General features: G+C 46.2%; 1 protein-coding gene across 1 annotated transcript in view; it reads right to left on the bottom strand.

Moving 5' to 3' along the window:
• Positions 1–13,782, bottom strand: part of LMF1 (lipase maturation factor 1) — a gene marked incomplete at its 5' end in the record, with an annotated part of 160,126 nt that overhangs the window by 142,190 nt on the left and 4,154 nt on the right. The window contains one exon of the mRNA XM_079542668.1: positions 8,898–9,207. Within this exon, the coding sequence (XP_079398794.1) occupies positions 8,898–9,207 (310 nt within the window). The remainder of the gene's footprint in view (positions 1–8,897; positions 9,208–13,782) is intronic.

The raw sequence follows: 13,782 nt of genomic DNA on the forward strand, positions 1-13,782 counted from the left end.
AGCCCTCTCACCAGCCATTCTGCAAGGTAAGATTCCCCATTAAAAGCAGTCTGCAGTAAGGTTATGGGTTTCAGTGGAAGCATGGTACCAAGCTCATAAAGACATGAGTTATTTCAGTTCAAGTTTCCATCTCCTTTATACCACAGCATCTTCTCCCAGGAGAGCTTTGTTTTTGCAGCCACTTCCCTCCCATTCCCCAGGACAGCACCACTGTTTATCCAGACAGATCTGGAAGCTCCCTCCAGCAGCAGAGCTCAGCCCTGCATCTCTCTGGTGCTTCGGGTAACCCCAGCCCAGCAAAGAGCCTGCACTACTGACAGCTACTGACAGTAAGCATTCTCAAAAGTAAATGTCCGGGTGAAGACCCTCAGGGAAGTCAGCAAACAGCTTCCACCAGGCCTGGACCCCTCCCTAACCCTTGGTCTCTTTTCAGCTGCACCAACCTCTATATTCACATTCTTTCCAACCACAGCTGTTGGGGAACTTAGATGAGTGAAGCAACACAAACGTGTGCTGGACCAGGCTGGGTGCATGAAGCTATTTGGCAAGTTACAGCTTTAAAAAAAAATCATGAAAAAACATTATTCATTCTTTTCCTAAATCTTTCAGCTGTGGAATCAATACCCAAGTCTGCATACTGGATACAGCTGGCAACTGGATGTGCCAGATAATAAGCAATTAAAAAAATATTTGTCTCAGTCTCTGGCAAAGCCCCACGGTACATCCGACACCACACAGCCATGCCACCAACCACAGCATGATGATAATTCTGGACTCTTGTTTTCTCATCAACTGTGATTTGCAGAAGAGATTGCAAGCTAGAGACAGTTCTTGCAAAGGAAACAGAGCGATGTCATTAACTGCCCATACGCAAGGCTCCCTGCACAGCTGCCCTGTTCCATATCCCATTCTGATCACTCCTGAAGTTTTACATTTCTTCTCATGAAATCAAGTTTAGGGCACATTCAGACAGAAGCAGTGCGACTCACCGAGGAGGCTGAAGGTCACAGCCAGACACTGAGGCTGCTGAACACGGAGCGCTGTGCACAGGGACGCAGCACTGTGGCTGCACACAGGCCTGCATGGGACCCTCAGCACAACACCCGAGTGCACAGTGAGCTAACAGTGCTGTAAGGTTTATTCACTAAAAATAAAATAATAAATCATCCAAGGTGCTCTTATTGAGTAAAAATGAACCAGTAATTGCAGCAAGTCAAAACACTGTATGCTACCGATTTCAAGGATTTACATTCCTCTTCCATTTTCTTGTTTTTAAATTTCTTTGAATTCCTACAAGCATTCACATTGTTTAAATAAGACTCACTGCAGAGACTCCGCTTGCTATAGAAACGCACAGCCTCTATTGATGCTGCATTGTCCCACGCTGCAGTTGCTCAAGAAACCCTGGCATGCCATTCCACCAAAACCACTTCTCTTGTTTTCCAGTGTATCCCAACGGCAAGCTGCACTTGCCATGGCTCAGTTCTCCTCCAAGAATCTATCCATGGAAGCAGACAGCGAGCAGAGCTGGTGCAGCCCAAGACTGCACTGAAGCATCTCATGACAGCCCATGAGGCATTTGGCAGTGCTGCTCACAAAGAGCTCCTCACTCCTGGTCCACTCATTGCTGGACCCGTGTTCTCTATCTCTGCCTGCCTTTGCAGTCCTTTCTCACAGACCAACATACATCTCTGGGAGAAGATAAGGACAGGGATGCTCTCAAGCCTCCTGGGACATCCTGCAGCACCTGCGCTCCTTACTACAACCCATGCACCCACCCCATGGCAACTAATCCAACCACTCCAAGCGAGGCAAGCAGCAGCTTCACCCCGGAACACACATTTATGGTCTCACAGATGGAGGAAGGAGAACAGCAAGTGCCAGGTGATGGAGCCGGCCCCTCGGGTGGCTGCTGAGCAAACGCCAGCCCAGGGCAGGGAGGGGAGACCTTAACGCGCTGGGGGGGATGCTAAATGATTCATTCCTGACATCAGCCATGATTAAATTTTAATCTCTCAAACAAAAATATGGTTCTCATTAGCCTCATTAGTTCCCAGTTGTACTGCAAGGCAACAGTGTCACATGGTATTAATCTTTGTTTTCATTAATATGTCATATCAACTGCCCGCGTCTGCTCACAGCATTCTTTGAAACTGATCCGCTCCCTCTCTTCTCTAGGAGTAGGAAGTGCCAAAAAGCAGCTTCCTCGACAGGAAGGATGACCCCCTGAGATCCTTCAGCTTCGGGTTTACGTTTCTAGAGATAATCTTTTCTTTCTGGGGAAAGAGGGAGGGAAGTTTGGAATGAAGGGATGCTAGGCTGTGAGCCACAATAACAAAGAAATTCCTGAGGTTTACGGCCAAGGCAAGGGCCAGATAAAGGAATGAGATATTCCACATTTACTTGTTGTTGTTGTTGTCATTGGGATGCTTGGGAAAGCTAGAAAAATAAAGCCAGGTTGCAGACAGGGTTACTTGCAAAGCCTTAAATGAAGCCCAAACAGCTCCAACTTGGCGTACACATCAAGGTGATATTTGTTCATGTGACCTGTCTGAAAACTTCAATGCCTTTTTAAATACACAAAATGGCACACTGCATTCAGGCACAATATTAATTTTTTGCCTGCGTTTCCAATTTTAAAATCTGAAAAGCTGATGTTAATTAAGCCTTAGACCCTCAGTACAAGCCTTGTATTACTTCCAGACAGGCAGATAAAGCAGGAGAGAGACCAAGGTCACACAGCTAAGTACATCCCAGCACGTCCATCGCTGCCTATAGGAGAGGCCTCAGCAAACTCCCCAGCTGAACCAGGCACATCAGTGAAACCCAGGACACACAAGTCCCAGTCCCTGCTGGCACATCTTGTGATCCTTCAGCATTTGCTTGCTCAGGAGTAGCCAAGAAAGCGCTAGTGAACTACTCATGCTGCTGAATATGCATCAGCCCAAATGCATCAAGGCTGTGCCCGTACCTCCATTCACACATGAGGTGGCTCTGGTTTGCTGGACACTCAGTGGATGATTCTCCATCTGAATTCTGCAGAACTGGTCTCTTCTTGTCATAAAACAACCATCCCTGCAAGCACTGTGCCCTCATCACGAGGCTCACAAACCAGCACACTTAAAAAGGCAAACAAAGTTTGCTAAATCCAGTCCATAATTCACACAATGGTTGATTGACACGCTGGAATAAGAAGTCTAACTTACACTGGATAGGATGTTGCTAGACAAAAACAAAAGTGCTTCAGATTATTAAAAAAATAAGCTACAGAATACAAGAGGAAAGAAAAGGAGAAGTCCATCTGATGGTACCAAAGCCCTCCTGGAGAGGGAACACCACAGCCATGAGCATCTCATCAGCCCCCCAGCATTTAATGGAGTTCAACCTGAACCATTCACCAGTTCATCTGCTTGCAGACAGAAGACTGTGATTAAAGTCCTGCATAGGTCAAGTGGTTTTTAATGAGACCTATAAAACACAAAACCTCCACGACGTACAAGTCTTTCTTCTTCCTCTATTGTGAATGAAGTTCTGAGGATGGTAATTTAATTGCAATTAAATTACATGCCTCACAGACACGCTTTCCTGACCTGCAGTATACCTGTCCCTTCATTAAGTATTTAACATTAGAAGACAAAGGCTATTAATATTATGCTCAGTCAGCTAAACATGAAGAAAAACAGGCATCTGGGGCCAGAAAGACAGGTGCCTGTCCTCTCCTCTGTGCTCCAGGAAAGCAGGGAAGCATCTGCAACTTCTTGGAACCCACCATGGCACACAGGCTTCAAAGGGCACCTGCACACAGCTCAGCTGACCTGCCACCATGCTCTAGCTTTGTGCAGTGGTGAAGCACTGCTCAGATTCATTTTCACTGCAGGAAAAAAAAAAAAAAAGCTTGTATAGCATTAATTTATCCTAGATATCTGTTAGCAGTAGCTCAACCAAGGTATTCCACAAGGGAAGAAGGCACTGAAAAGAACACTGTAGCCACCTCAAGCTACAACATGTTATTTATTGGCTTGTTTAACATATTCCCTCGAGCTCCTGTAGCTCTACCAGAATCTCAGTTACGAAGGGAAAAAAAGGTAATAGGATTTAAAACCCCACAATTCCAGCTTTTGTATCACATCTTACACACCGTACCGCCAAACGCTCTCTAACAGTGGACAAGGTTTTGTACAGTGAAGCAAGGCAATGGCAAAGGAAAGGGTTTTCAAACCACATCTGAATGTCAGTTGGGGGAGTGGTTTGCAGAGGAAAGAACAGAAGAAGGAACAGGAGATCAGTGGCAGAGTAGTTTAAGAGTTTGTTTATATAAGAAAATGTAATAGCTCTCTGGAGACACCTTACTGTGGGATAAAAGTGATTTTATTCCAGAATTATGAATTCACTTTGGAAGTGCATTAGTTATTCTGGTAGAAAAATGATTCAACTTCTGCTAGAACACCTCTCCCCAAGAGCCCATCCTGACAAAGGACCTGTTCTGCACAGCCCATCCCTGCAGACAGCGGCTGCAGCAGAAGCCATGGGGAAGAAAACCACAAATGGAGGTTTTGTGAGGTCACCTGCAACACACACTTGCACTTTTAAGAAGGGACAGCTTTTCCCATTCCTGTTGAAATCTACTACAATCCATTACATTCATGTTAAGGAGGGAGGAAACGGAGAAAAGCAAAGACATTCAGAGCGAACCTGCAGAGCTCTATCATTCTTCCAGGGACTCAACCCAGACAAGCAGGACTAGCAGACAACAAAACACAAGCATGAGAGGCTCCCATAAAAACATTTACAGGCACCTCTAGATTCATTGAATAGTTTCTATTATTGCTGAATAGGGACCACTTTTTGTTGTTGCTGTTTTACTGAAGTTAGGAATAGCCTGCAACGCCTGCAAGAAAACCAATGCAGTGATCAAGCATTTCATCCAACCTGTGGGTCAGACTTCAAATGTTCTTTTGTGCTATTTCAGTGTTTAGAAATCCCGATGACCCCTTCCTAGCTCAAAAGCAAAAGTTCAGAATGGCAGAGGGGGAAATAAATCCAGGATCTTAAAACAGACATACTGAGCTTGTGATACACACTTTGTACCATTACACAGCCAGAGAATACATCCAGATTTAGTCTGAGAAGACTCTGAATATCACAGCTGGCGTGGGAACAGTGTGCTCAGAATTACAAAAGGTTCCCTGTGCACTTCACTTTAAGATTTGGCAATCTTGGTCCTGCATTTCACAGGTACCAAAATTAACATGATTTTCTCCAAACGTTGGCCTAGCTTTGAGCACAAAGTACATCTTAATTCATACAATTCACCTGTGCTTTGGTGGATACAACTGTGAACTGGACAAGTTTACCAGGACAAAGCCTTGGCTCCAGTTCTCAGCGTTTTTAGGCTCCCAAAGTAATCCTTATCACGGGAAATCTATCACAAACATCTCATGCCAACCTGTTGCAAGAACAGCTTCCTTCCCTGCATACACAAGCTTCTAAAATCCATCCTGCACTGAAAGAACCAGGCACCATCCAGAGAGGCAGCTCCATTCCCCAGCAATTGGACCTGACCCTGCCATTGCCTCCAAGGATGTGACCCCCAGTGCTGGGACACAAGGAACCACATTCTCCCCCCCAGACACCTCATTTCCCACAGTCAACAACTAACCTCCTTCACCATCTAGGTAGGCATCTTTCTTCTCCTGGACCTTAAATCCTGATTTTTTGTCTTTTCTTTTTGGTTGGTTGGCTTTTTTTGTCTGTTTTTTAAATCAGTAGGTGTTATAACACACCCAAAGGCCCAAGCTGGTCCCTTACAGCGCAGTTGCAGCAGGCTCTGCTCCCCCCCAGCTCAGAGGCAGCAGCACCAGGAGGCAGGCGACGTGCCCGGCCTTCCAAAGGGGACGGTTTGCTCTTCTAAAGCTTCCTCTGACTCTGAGCCCAAGCCAGCTGGGCAGCAGTTGAAAGACTTGATCCTTCAGCAGCGCCCGGCATCTGGAGCCTCCAGCCCAAAACAAATAGAAACATTTAAAATTAAAACAGAAAAAAAAAAATGCGATAAAAAGAATAAACTGTTCCTCGCTGGCCTAAAGAGAACTCTTCCTCCCTGTCCTCCTGTATATCCTTGAACTGCTTTCCCAGTGTTGGCTGGACAGGAGCAGCCCGCAGCCTGTGCCCAGCAGTGCCGGCTTGCAGCACTCACACCTGCAGAGCAGCTCTACAACCAACCATGCAATAATGGGGCCATGAGAGGAGCTGCTTCTTTATTTCAGACACCTTCACTGAGCTGTCTCATAATTGCTATCAGGAAATTCTGGCAATGCTATCCCTTCCCCTTCTTTATGAAGCTGCTGTGGTCTTCAATAGACCACAGAATCACTGAGGCTGGAAAAGATCTCTAAGCTCCCAACTCCAGCCTCACCCCCATGCCACCATACCCACTGACCACGTCCCTCAGTGTCACATCTCCATGGCTCTGGAACACCTTTAGGGATGGTGACTCCACCACTCTTCTGGCAAAGCAATTTTCCCACATGATTCAGGGAAGAATCACACCTCATCAAAACCTCTCAACCTGCCCAGACCTGTAAGACAAAGTTAGCAGGCCACGTAATACCATCAAAACCACACAGAGAGTTTCAAGGCTACTCCAATACCAAGCTTAGCACTGTTACCCACAACCCCAAAGTCTGTAGGACTTCAGGCACTGCCAGCCTGCACCAGGTGCCATCAAACCCTCTGCAGGGTGCCAAGGACAGACTTAACCCACCCCTTTCCCTCTCCCCACCTTCACTTGCACTGGAAGCACCCAGCCGCCAGCACCCCTTCTCCAGGGAACTGAATGTCACACTACATGCACAACAATAATGTGGTTTACATCACCCAGTGACCCACTTCAGAGGATCTAATGAAAAACTGTAACCACAAAAGAATGGACTGTACCGCTGGGTTGCTTTGATTCCTTTCTCCCACCCCTTTACATGAACCTAATTTCCTGTCTAATACATTCAATGCCACAACTAAGAGAAATTGGGGCAGCACTTCCCCCCCACCCTTTTCCCTCTCAGCCCTTCCCCCAGAAGAACCCAGCCCCTTCCCACACTGCGTTATTGCTGGATACCAGGAGTAACCCCCTCATGTCATTGTCACTTTTAAATTCCAAATCTGAAGTATGAATGAGGCAAACAAAGAAAAATAATAAAAAAGCCTTATCTCAAAAATCAACGGACAATTCCTTTCGACCACAACATCTATAGAATGCAAACTCTGGCCTCTCTTGCATTCCTGTTGGTCAACCCATTGTCTTCAGAGCTGCAACAAGACCTAAAGCTGGGTGGTGAGCTTTAAAACCCCCCAGGAAGAGGCATTTGGACACGGTCTGCTGGTTACTGGTGGTTCAGCTCCCCATGAAAGAGGCTCCCCTCATCCCCCTGCTCTTCCCTGTGCAGGCTTGGAAGACAACAGAGTGGTCACTTAAACAGGCATAACTGGATTGCTTTTAGCCAAACCTTGGGAGTTCTGCAGCACTGCCATCCCTCCAGCTCCTGAAGAGAGGAGGTCCACATCTCTGCTGCAAGCATGGAAAGCCACAGGGAGCAGAGGGGCAGTGCAGAACATGCCTGCCCAACAGGAAGCTGAGATCACACCCCAATCAGGGTGCTTTTTTGTTTGAAAACTGTAATGAAGTTACACCACTGTACAGCCATGACACCAGAACACTGAGTGCTCCAGAGTGCCTTAAGAGCACTAAGAAAGCTAAGTTCTTAGCTAGCCTGCTCCTGAAGGGCAAGATCAAACCTTCAGCCTGCTACAGCTCTGCAGGTCCACCATCCATACCTTGCAACTTGAATAACGTTGGCAATAGACAGGTATTTGTCCCACCCAGAATCCTGTATCTGTGGAAATGAGCAGGGTGATGCTTGAATCCTCACCCTGTAGAGAATCTAGAAAAATAGGCAAGCAATCTTGGAGTAACTTGGAAACGGGCAACAGAAAACTGTCTCCAAACTATTTTTCAAATTGTGGCTTTCTTTCGCAGTCTGAAGTTCATGCTGAGTTAAGAGCTCAGAAAACAGAGCTTTTCAGAAAACTGAAGCTGTTATCGTTCACCCACTTACATACCACTGGGAGTAGGATAGGAATGAATGGGATGGGACAAGACGCCGGGCTGCTCAACCACATACAAATCCCTAAAATTAAATTCATTGATCCCTTCTATAATGAGGGTGTCCAGTCACATGCTGTGGAGCCAGAACATCGCAGTGACACAGCTGGATCACATCCAACAGTACAGGCACTCTTCTTGGCAGGGCCCTCCAGCTACTCCAAGTTTGCCTATTGCTTCTGCTCTAGCAGAGGTGCGGGTACTTAAAGAGGTGAATTAATGAAGTTTGGTTTCCCAAGACCTCATTATTTTAGCCAGCAATTAAGGCCTTAAAAAAAGCATGAAGACCAGCTGAAACGCCTCCTCTGGCTGGAGCATGCTTTTCTTTAAACCAAAATCTGCTCCATAGACCTTCTCTGCAGCTAGGCAATGTGCACTCCTTCTTCTTCTTTCCTTTTTCTTTCCCACAGGTTCTGCATATTTATTTTGAGTGCTCCAGCTCTCTGGATAAAACTGAAAATTGATAAACCATCTCAAGAGAATTCCCTTGCAAAAGACAACGTGCAGCACGGTATTTTGTGCAGCCAGTTCTCTCACAGAGAACATTGGCAATCAGGACTGATTTTCTGAGCGAAAGAGAGCAGGAACATGCCTGTAATTCATTTCTGCTCAATGTCTTCCTTCTCTCACATGCATCGTTCCTGATCAGATGACTAACCTCAAATGCTAATAGAAAGTCAATGGGGACAATAAACTGCAAGGAATTACAGAGAAAAGCAAAGCAGAGAGATTGTTAACCTACCAGATCTGTCCAACATTGACCAATGAGAGGTAGAGGATCCACAGGACAGCCATGAGGACCATGTTTGCACATCCAGTTATCAATATAAAGGCTGAAATCACCAGACCAAGCATGGAGATGTAGTCCAAGATGCTGTCCATATCTGACCAGTCCAGAAACCAGATGATTGTCGGGGCATAGCTGAGGGCATCTAGGTTTATCTTCCCTTTGAAATACTTTTTGACATTCTGCAGGTATAGCTTACATGGGAGCAGGCCTTTCTCTCCTATCAGCTGCTTGTTTTGATGGTACGCCACCAGGAAGGCCACAACTAGAGAGAAAACGAGGAGAAAAAAAAATATTAGAAATCAGATCTACAGAAGTATATTCATGTCCTGGGAAGGAATTTGTTACACGTCCTCCTCTCCACTACAACACAACACAGCCATTTCTATTTAGCATGATGTAAAAGGCAGAGGAATTCCATCTACGCTTTACACCAGGAAATGGCACAGCATCTGTTTTGAGATAATTCTCTCCCCAACTGCTGCAAGGGATGTGCCATTTGCCACAGGCAAACTCAGTAACACACTTTGGGAAAAGCTGCCTGCAGCCAAGGGACCTGACCCACCAACAAACAGGAGGCTCAGCCCAACTGCTGGACTCAGCGTGACCCCCGGTTACTCACATACGCTATTCATCTCCCAGTGCAGATGAGGAAAACAGCTTAATTGCATTGCAGATGCAGAGTGAAAGTAATGCATTAATTTCAAGACCTTCAGAGGGAATTAGCTTCCCACAAAACAATGCTTGTGTGGGATACACCAGGAAGCCCTCAGCACAGATACTGGGGAGCACAGTTTAAGCAGCCAGATGGATGCACACAGTTCCTATGCAGCAGCAGAGACAGCTGCACCTTCTGACCCTTTTTATTTCAGTTTCACCAAATACGTTGCAGTGTCACAGCTCCACCATGGATGCTGGCTCTGCTGATTTACTCTACATGCCCTGTCCAGTACACACAGCCCACGGCAGAAGCAGATTTTATCTGCAGTGTTTTGATTTCAGTGGACAGCCTACTTCCCATTTTTATAAAGCATTATCTGCGCACCTATCAAGCAGTGGAATTTGTCCTCATGCTGAATACACTTAATATTTCACAATACTGCTAATGAGACCAAAACACGCCATCATTCATCCAGCAGCGCCACGGTTAAGCACTGCAACTGCAGAAGATGGCAGTTATGATATGGGTTGACCTTCTGGATCTGGTAGGCTGGAAATACAGAGGCTTAATATTTTCCCATCCTCTAAACTGCTACTATTTTTACAAGTTGCTGCAGCTCTCCCATGTTTCATATCTACACTCTCACACTGGACAATCTTAGAACAGCCAGATGCTTTTTTTTAACAGCACACAAGCAATTTAATTACAGATTGTAGACCTAGAATTTGATGTTCTACAGAGAAAGTTGGTCAGCTTCAAGGGATTATCTCATATTTTAGGAATCTCCTCCAGTTACCAATTTGCAGTTCACAAATGCAGTAATCTCCATTTCTCAGAAAAAAAAAAAAAAATAAATATGAAGGCCAACATTTCCTGATTAAGCTCCATGCGTTTTGCTCCCAGCAGCTCACTCACCCTTGTCACAAACACAAACCAAACAGCAGCCATGTCACACGCAGCAATAGCTGAGGTCTTGCAAAATGCCAGTTGGTTCCCCCCCCCCCCCGCTCCCCTTTTGTTAATGATCAAATCCATTTCCTTCCTTATCTGCACGCTGGCATTCGGCACACAAGGATTTGGGTGCTCATCTGGTTGCTCTCTCTGGGAACGCCGGCAGAAACGTTGTGTGAAACTGAATCCCAAGTTCAGGCCTGAATCCCCATTTCCCAAAGTCAGACCTGCAACCTCAGGGAGCAAAAACAAACGTCCCACTGCCCCCAGACACACAGCACAGTCTCCAGTTCAGTTAATCCATCTGCTTGCTCCATCTCTTTGCACACGCCGTGTATTTTGTCCTCGTTTTAAAGCCACCAAGACACAACCCAGCATCCCTGAGGTCCCTGGGAAGGTTCCCACTGATGCCAACGGGTCCTGAATCCAAGTGTGAACGCAATCATGTCGGGGTGTCAGTGGTTGTGCCTTCTGCCCATCTTTTAGAAGGACCTCACAAGTGGATAAAGACTCACAGAATATTTTATTCTGTTACTGACAAGAAAAAAAAAAAAAAAGCCTGCATTAAAGAATCAGTTTAGAACAACAAAGCACATATTTTATATGTTAGAGAACTCGTTTTTTCTACCAATACTTCTTTCTGATTTCTGCATAATCAGAGAGCCTATCACACCAAGCCAGTGGGAACATAATGCTTTTGATCCTCAAACAACTTTATCTTCCATGTGGAGTTAAAAAATAAGTAAATAAAAAAATTAAGACCAACTACATCACAAACTCCACACCACTGAACGCTCCAGAACTGCTGCCCCAACCCAGAACTGCTAAGCAGTTTAAAAAGAAAAATCTAAATTAGACCCCTGTGCAGCATGCAAGATAAACAAGGAAAGGGTAATTTAGGAAAAACAAACTATAGCATTCAAAGTACACATTGTATGTACAAAATACTGCAGTCTGAAAGCAGACAAGACTGCATTATAGGTTGGCACAAACTGCACATCTAAAGGCTGCACCAGACTGGGCTCCGAAGTGGCTTCCCCTCAGAACACCAATTATTTGCTGCACTGATGACATTTTGCATCTAATGACTTCATAGCTAAATCCCATTAGCACCAGCCCTTTGATTCTGGCTTACTCAGACAAAAAGTCCCTTTTGCCCCCAGAGCCTGTGCTTTTGTTCCTCTTCCTTAGCCCCTATTCTGAAGCCTCTCCCCTTTGGCCTTGTGTTTGGGGGTTTTCCACTCCCCATCCTCCTACTCCCTCCAGGTAAACATGGTCAAGGGAGTTTATTTCCACCTGGGGCTCCTGCTGGCACACCTGCTGCACGGCCGGGGCACGGGGGCAAGGTTAACTGCTGCCCTGACACAGCCATCCTTCCCCACACCACTGCTGGGAACGACACAAGGTTTTGGGAGGGCTCCCAAGGCAGGGCTTTCTCCTGCAGGCTCCGAGCACAGCTGAACACATCCCACATTCTCCGAATTCAGAATAAAGCTCCATCATCTTTCCCATCAACGTTGCTGCTCACTGCACGGACTTATTTTTTTTCCCTCCTTACCAACACTGCCTCGATTTGGGCATCTTCATCCCATGCCCGTCTCTTCTTTCTCCCAAAGCACCCTGCCTGACTTCTTTGCAGATTGGAGAACCCTCTGCTTCACAGACTCCCATGCTCCCTCCCACTCAGGAGCCTCTGACAGCTCACATGGGAACACGCTCCTCTACCTGCTGCCAGCTGATCTTCACATAAGTAATGCATGTAAATTGTCACCAGCTGCTAATAGACCTTCACTACTTATCCTCACCTCAGAAGGTGCCTGACTGTACTTTTCCATTAGCTCCCCCTCCACCTTCTCCTTCTGTGCTCCTCTCTCCCCCACATGAAGGCGTTCCTTGTTCAAACCCACATGCTACCGATAAACACAACTGGAGCATGCAGCGCAGGAATCACCCATCTGAAAGGATTTGGTCTGTCCACATTGCCCTGTCACCTCAGTTCCTTTCCCCCGGTCCAGGCTCAGCCTGTCATGGTAGGAGAATGAGAGAATCCCATTCTTCATGCTCTGTGAAGATTTAAAGATGTGAAACCTAAGACTTTCCGGTCATATGGCTTTCTCTCCCCCTCATTAAAAGAAGTCTCAACTTTTACTTCAAGCCCAAACCACAAGAAGAAATGAACCAAAAGCACTGAGCTTTGCATGAAAACCAAACTACCTTACGCACACAAGAAAAACCTGCCTGGAGCTATGTATCAGTTGCACCTTTGACCCAACCGGGCATTCAAAAAAAGCCCTATGCTGGCAAATGGAAGTTGTACTGCTGACAAGAAAAAGGAGCAGAATGTTCACGGTTTCCTAATTACCATTAGTTTTCAATTGACAAATTCCCTGGCAAAACTCTGTAATACAAAAGCAAGAACCTCTAGCAATAAGCAAAAAGCCATAATGAAGTTGAGCAGCCCCTTTTCATCCCACAGCCCTACAGCCACAGTAAACACAACCAGCCCCTTCTCAGCATTGTTTTGTTCCACTGTCATTGGCCGCAAAGCAAAGGACTTTGGGGTGGCTGTGCATGGGGACTTTTTAAGTGCCTATCTCTCCATTGTCTCATTGAAATAGCGTGAAAGCAAATACAAAAGGCTGTGGCACTGCTATGAACTTCTCTCACCTGACCCTCGCTCAATGCCATGCAGGCAGCAGTGTGGCCTCCAGCTCTGAGAAGATGCGTCTGCTCCAGAGCAGCTCATCTCTGCTGTTCCTGGGAGGCAAGCTCACTCCTTCCCACTTCTTGCTATCATTTCCCTCAAATTAACACTGCTTTCTGTCCATTCACTTTCCTACAGTGCAAACTTGGTCCTGTGCAGAGTTAAACAAGAGGCACAGAGCTCACTAGTAGACACAGCACTAACACACTGCCTCTGCTGTGCAGCCTTGCTAACAAGCACCACACCAAAATAAAACCTTTCGGGGAAAAAAGGCATCAGAAGATGTACCACAATAGTGAGAAGGTTGTTGGAAAGCTACTGGGAGCCTTTTAAAATAACTGAGGGAAGAGCAGGGGAAAGCAAAGGAGATGGCAGAGAGAGGGGAGGAAGGACACCGGGGAGAGCCAGGAGCCCACAGGAAGCCCAACTCCCCCAGGAAGGCTTTGGATTTCAGAGCTGGGAAGAAGCAGCACAAATCTCCCGTAGCCTGGCTCTGGGGAAAGAAAATGCTACTATTAAACAAT

Source organism: Tetrao urogallus, assembly GCF_951394365.1.
Source record: "Tetrao urogallus genome assembly, chromosome: 15".
NCBI classification, from domain to species: Eukaryota; Metazoa; Chordata; class Aves; order Galliformes; family Phasianidae; genus Tetrao; species Tetrao urogallus.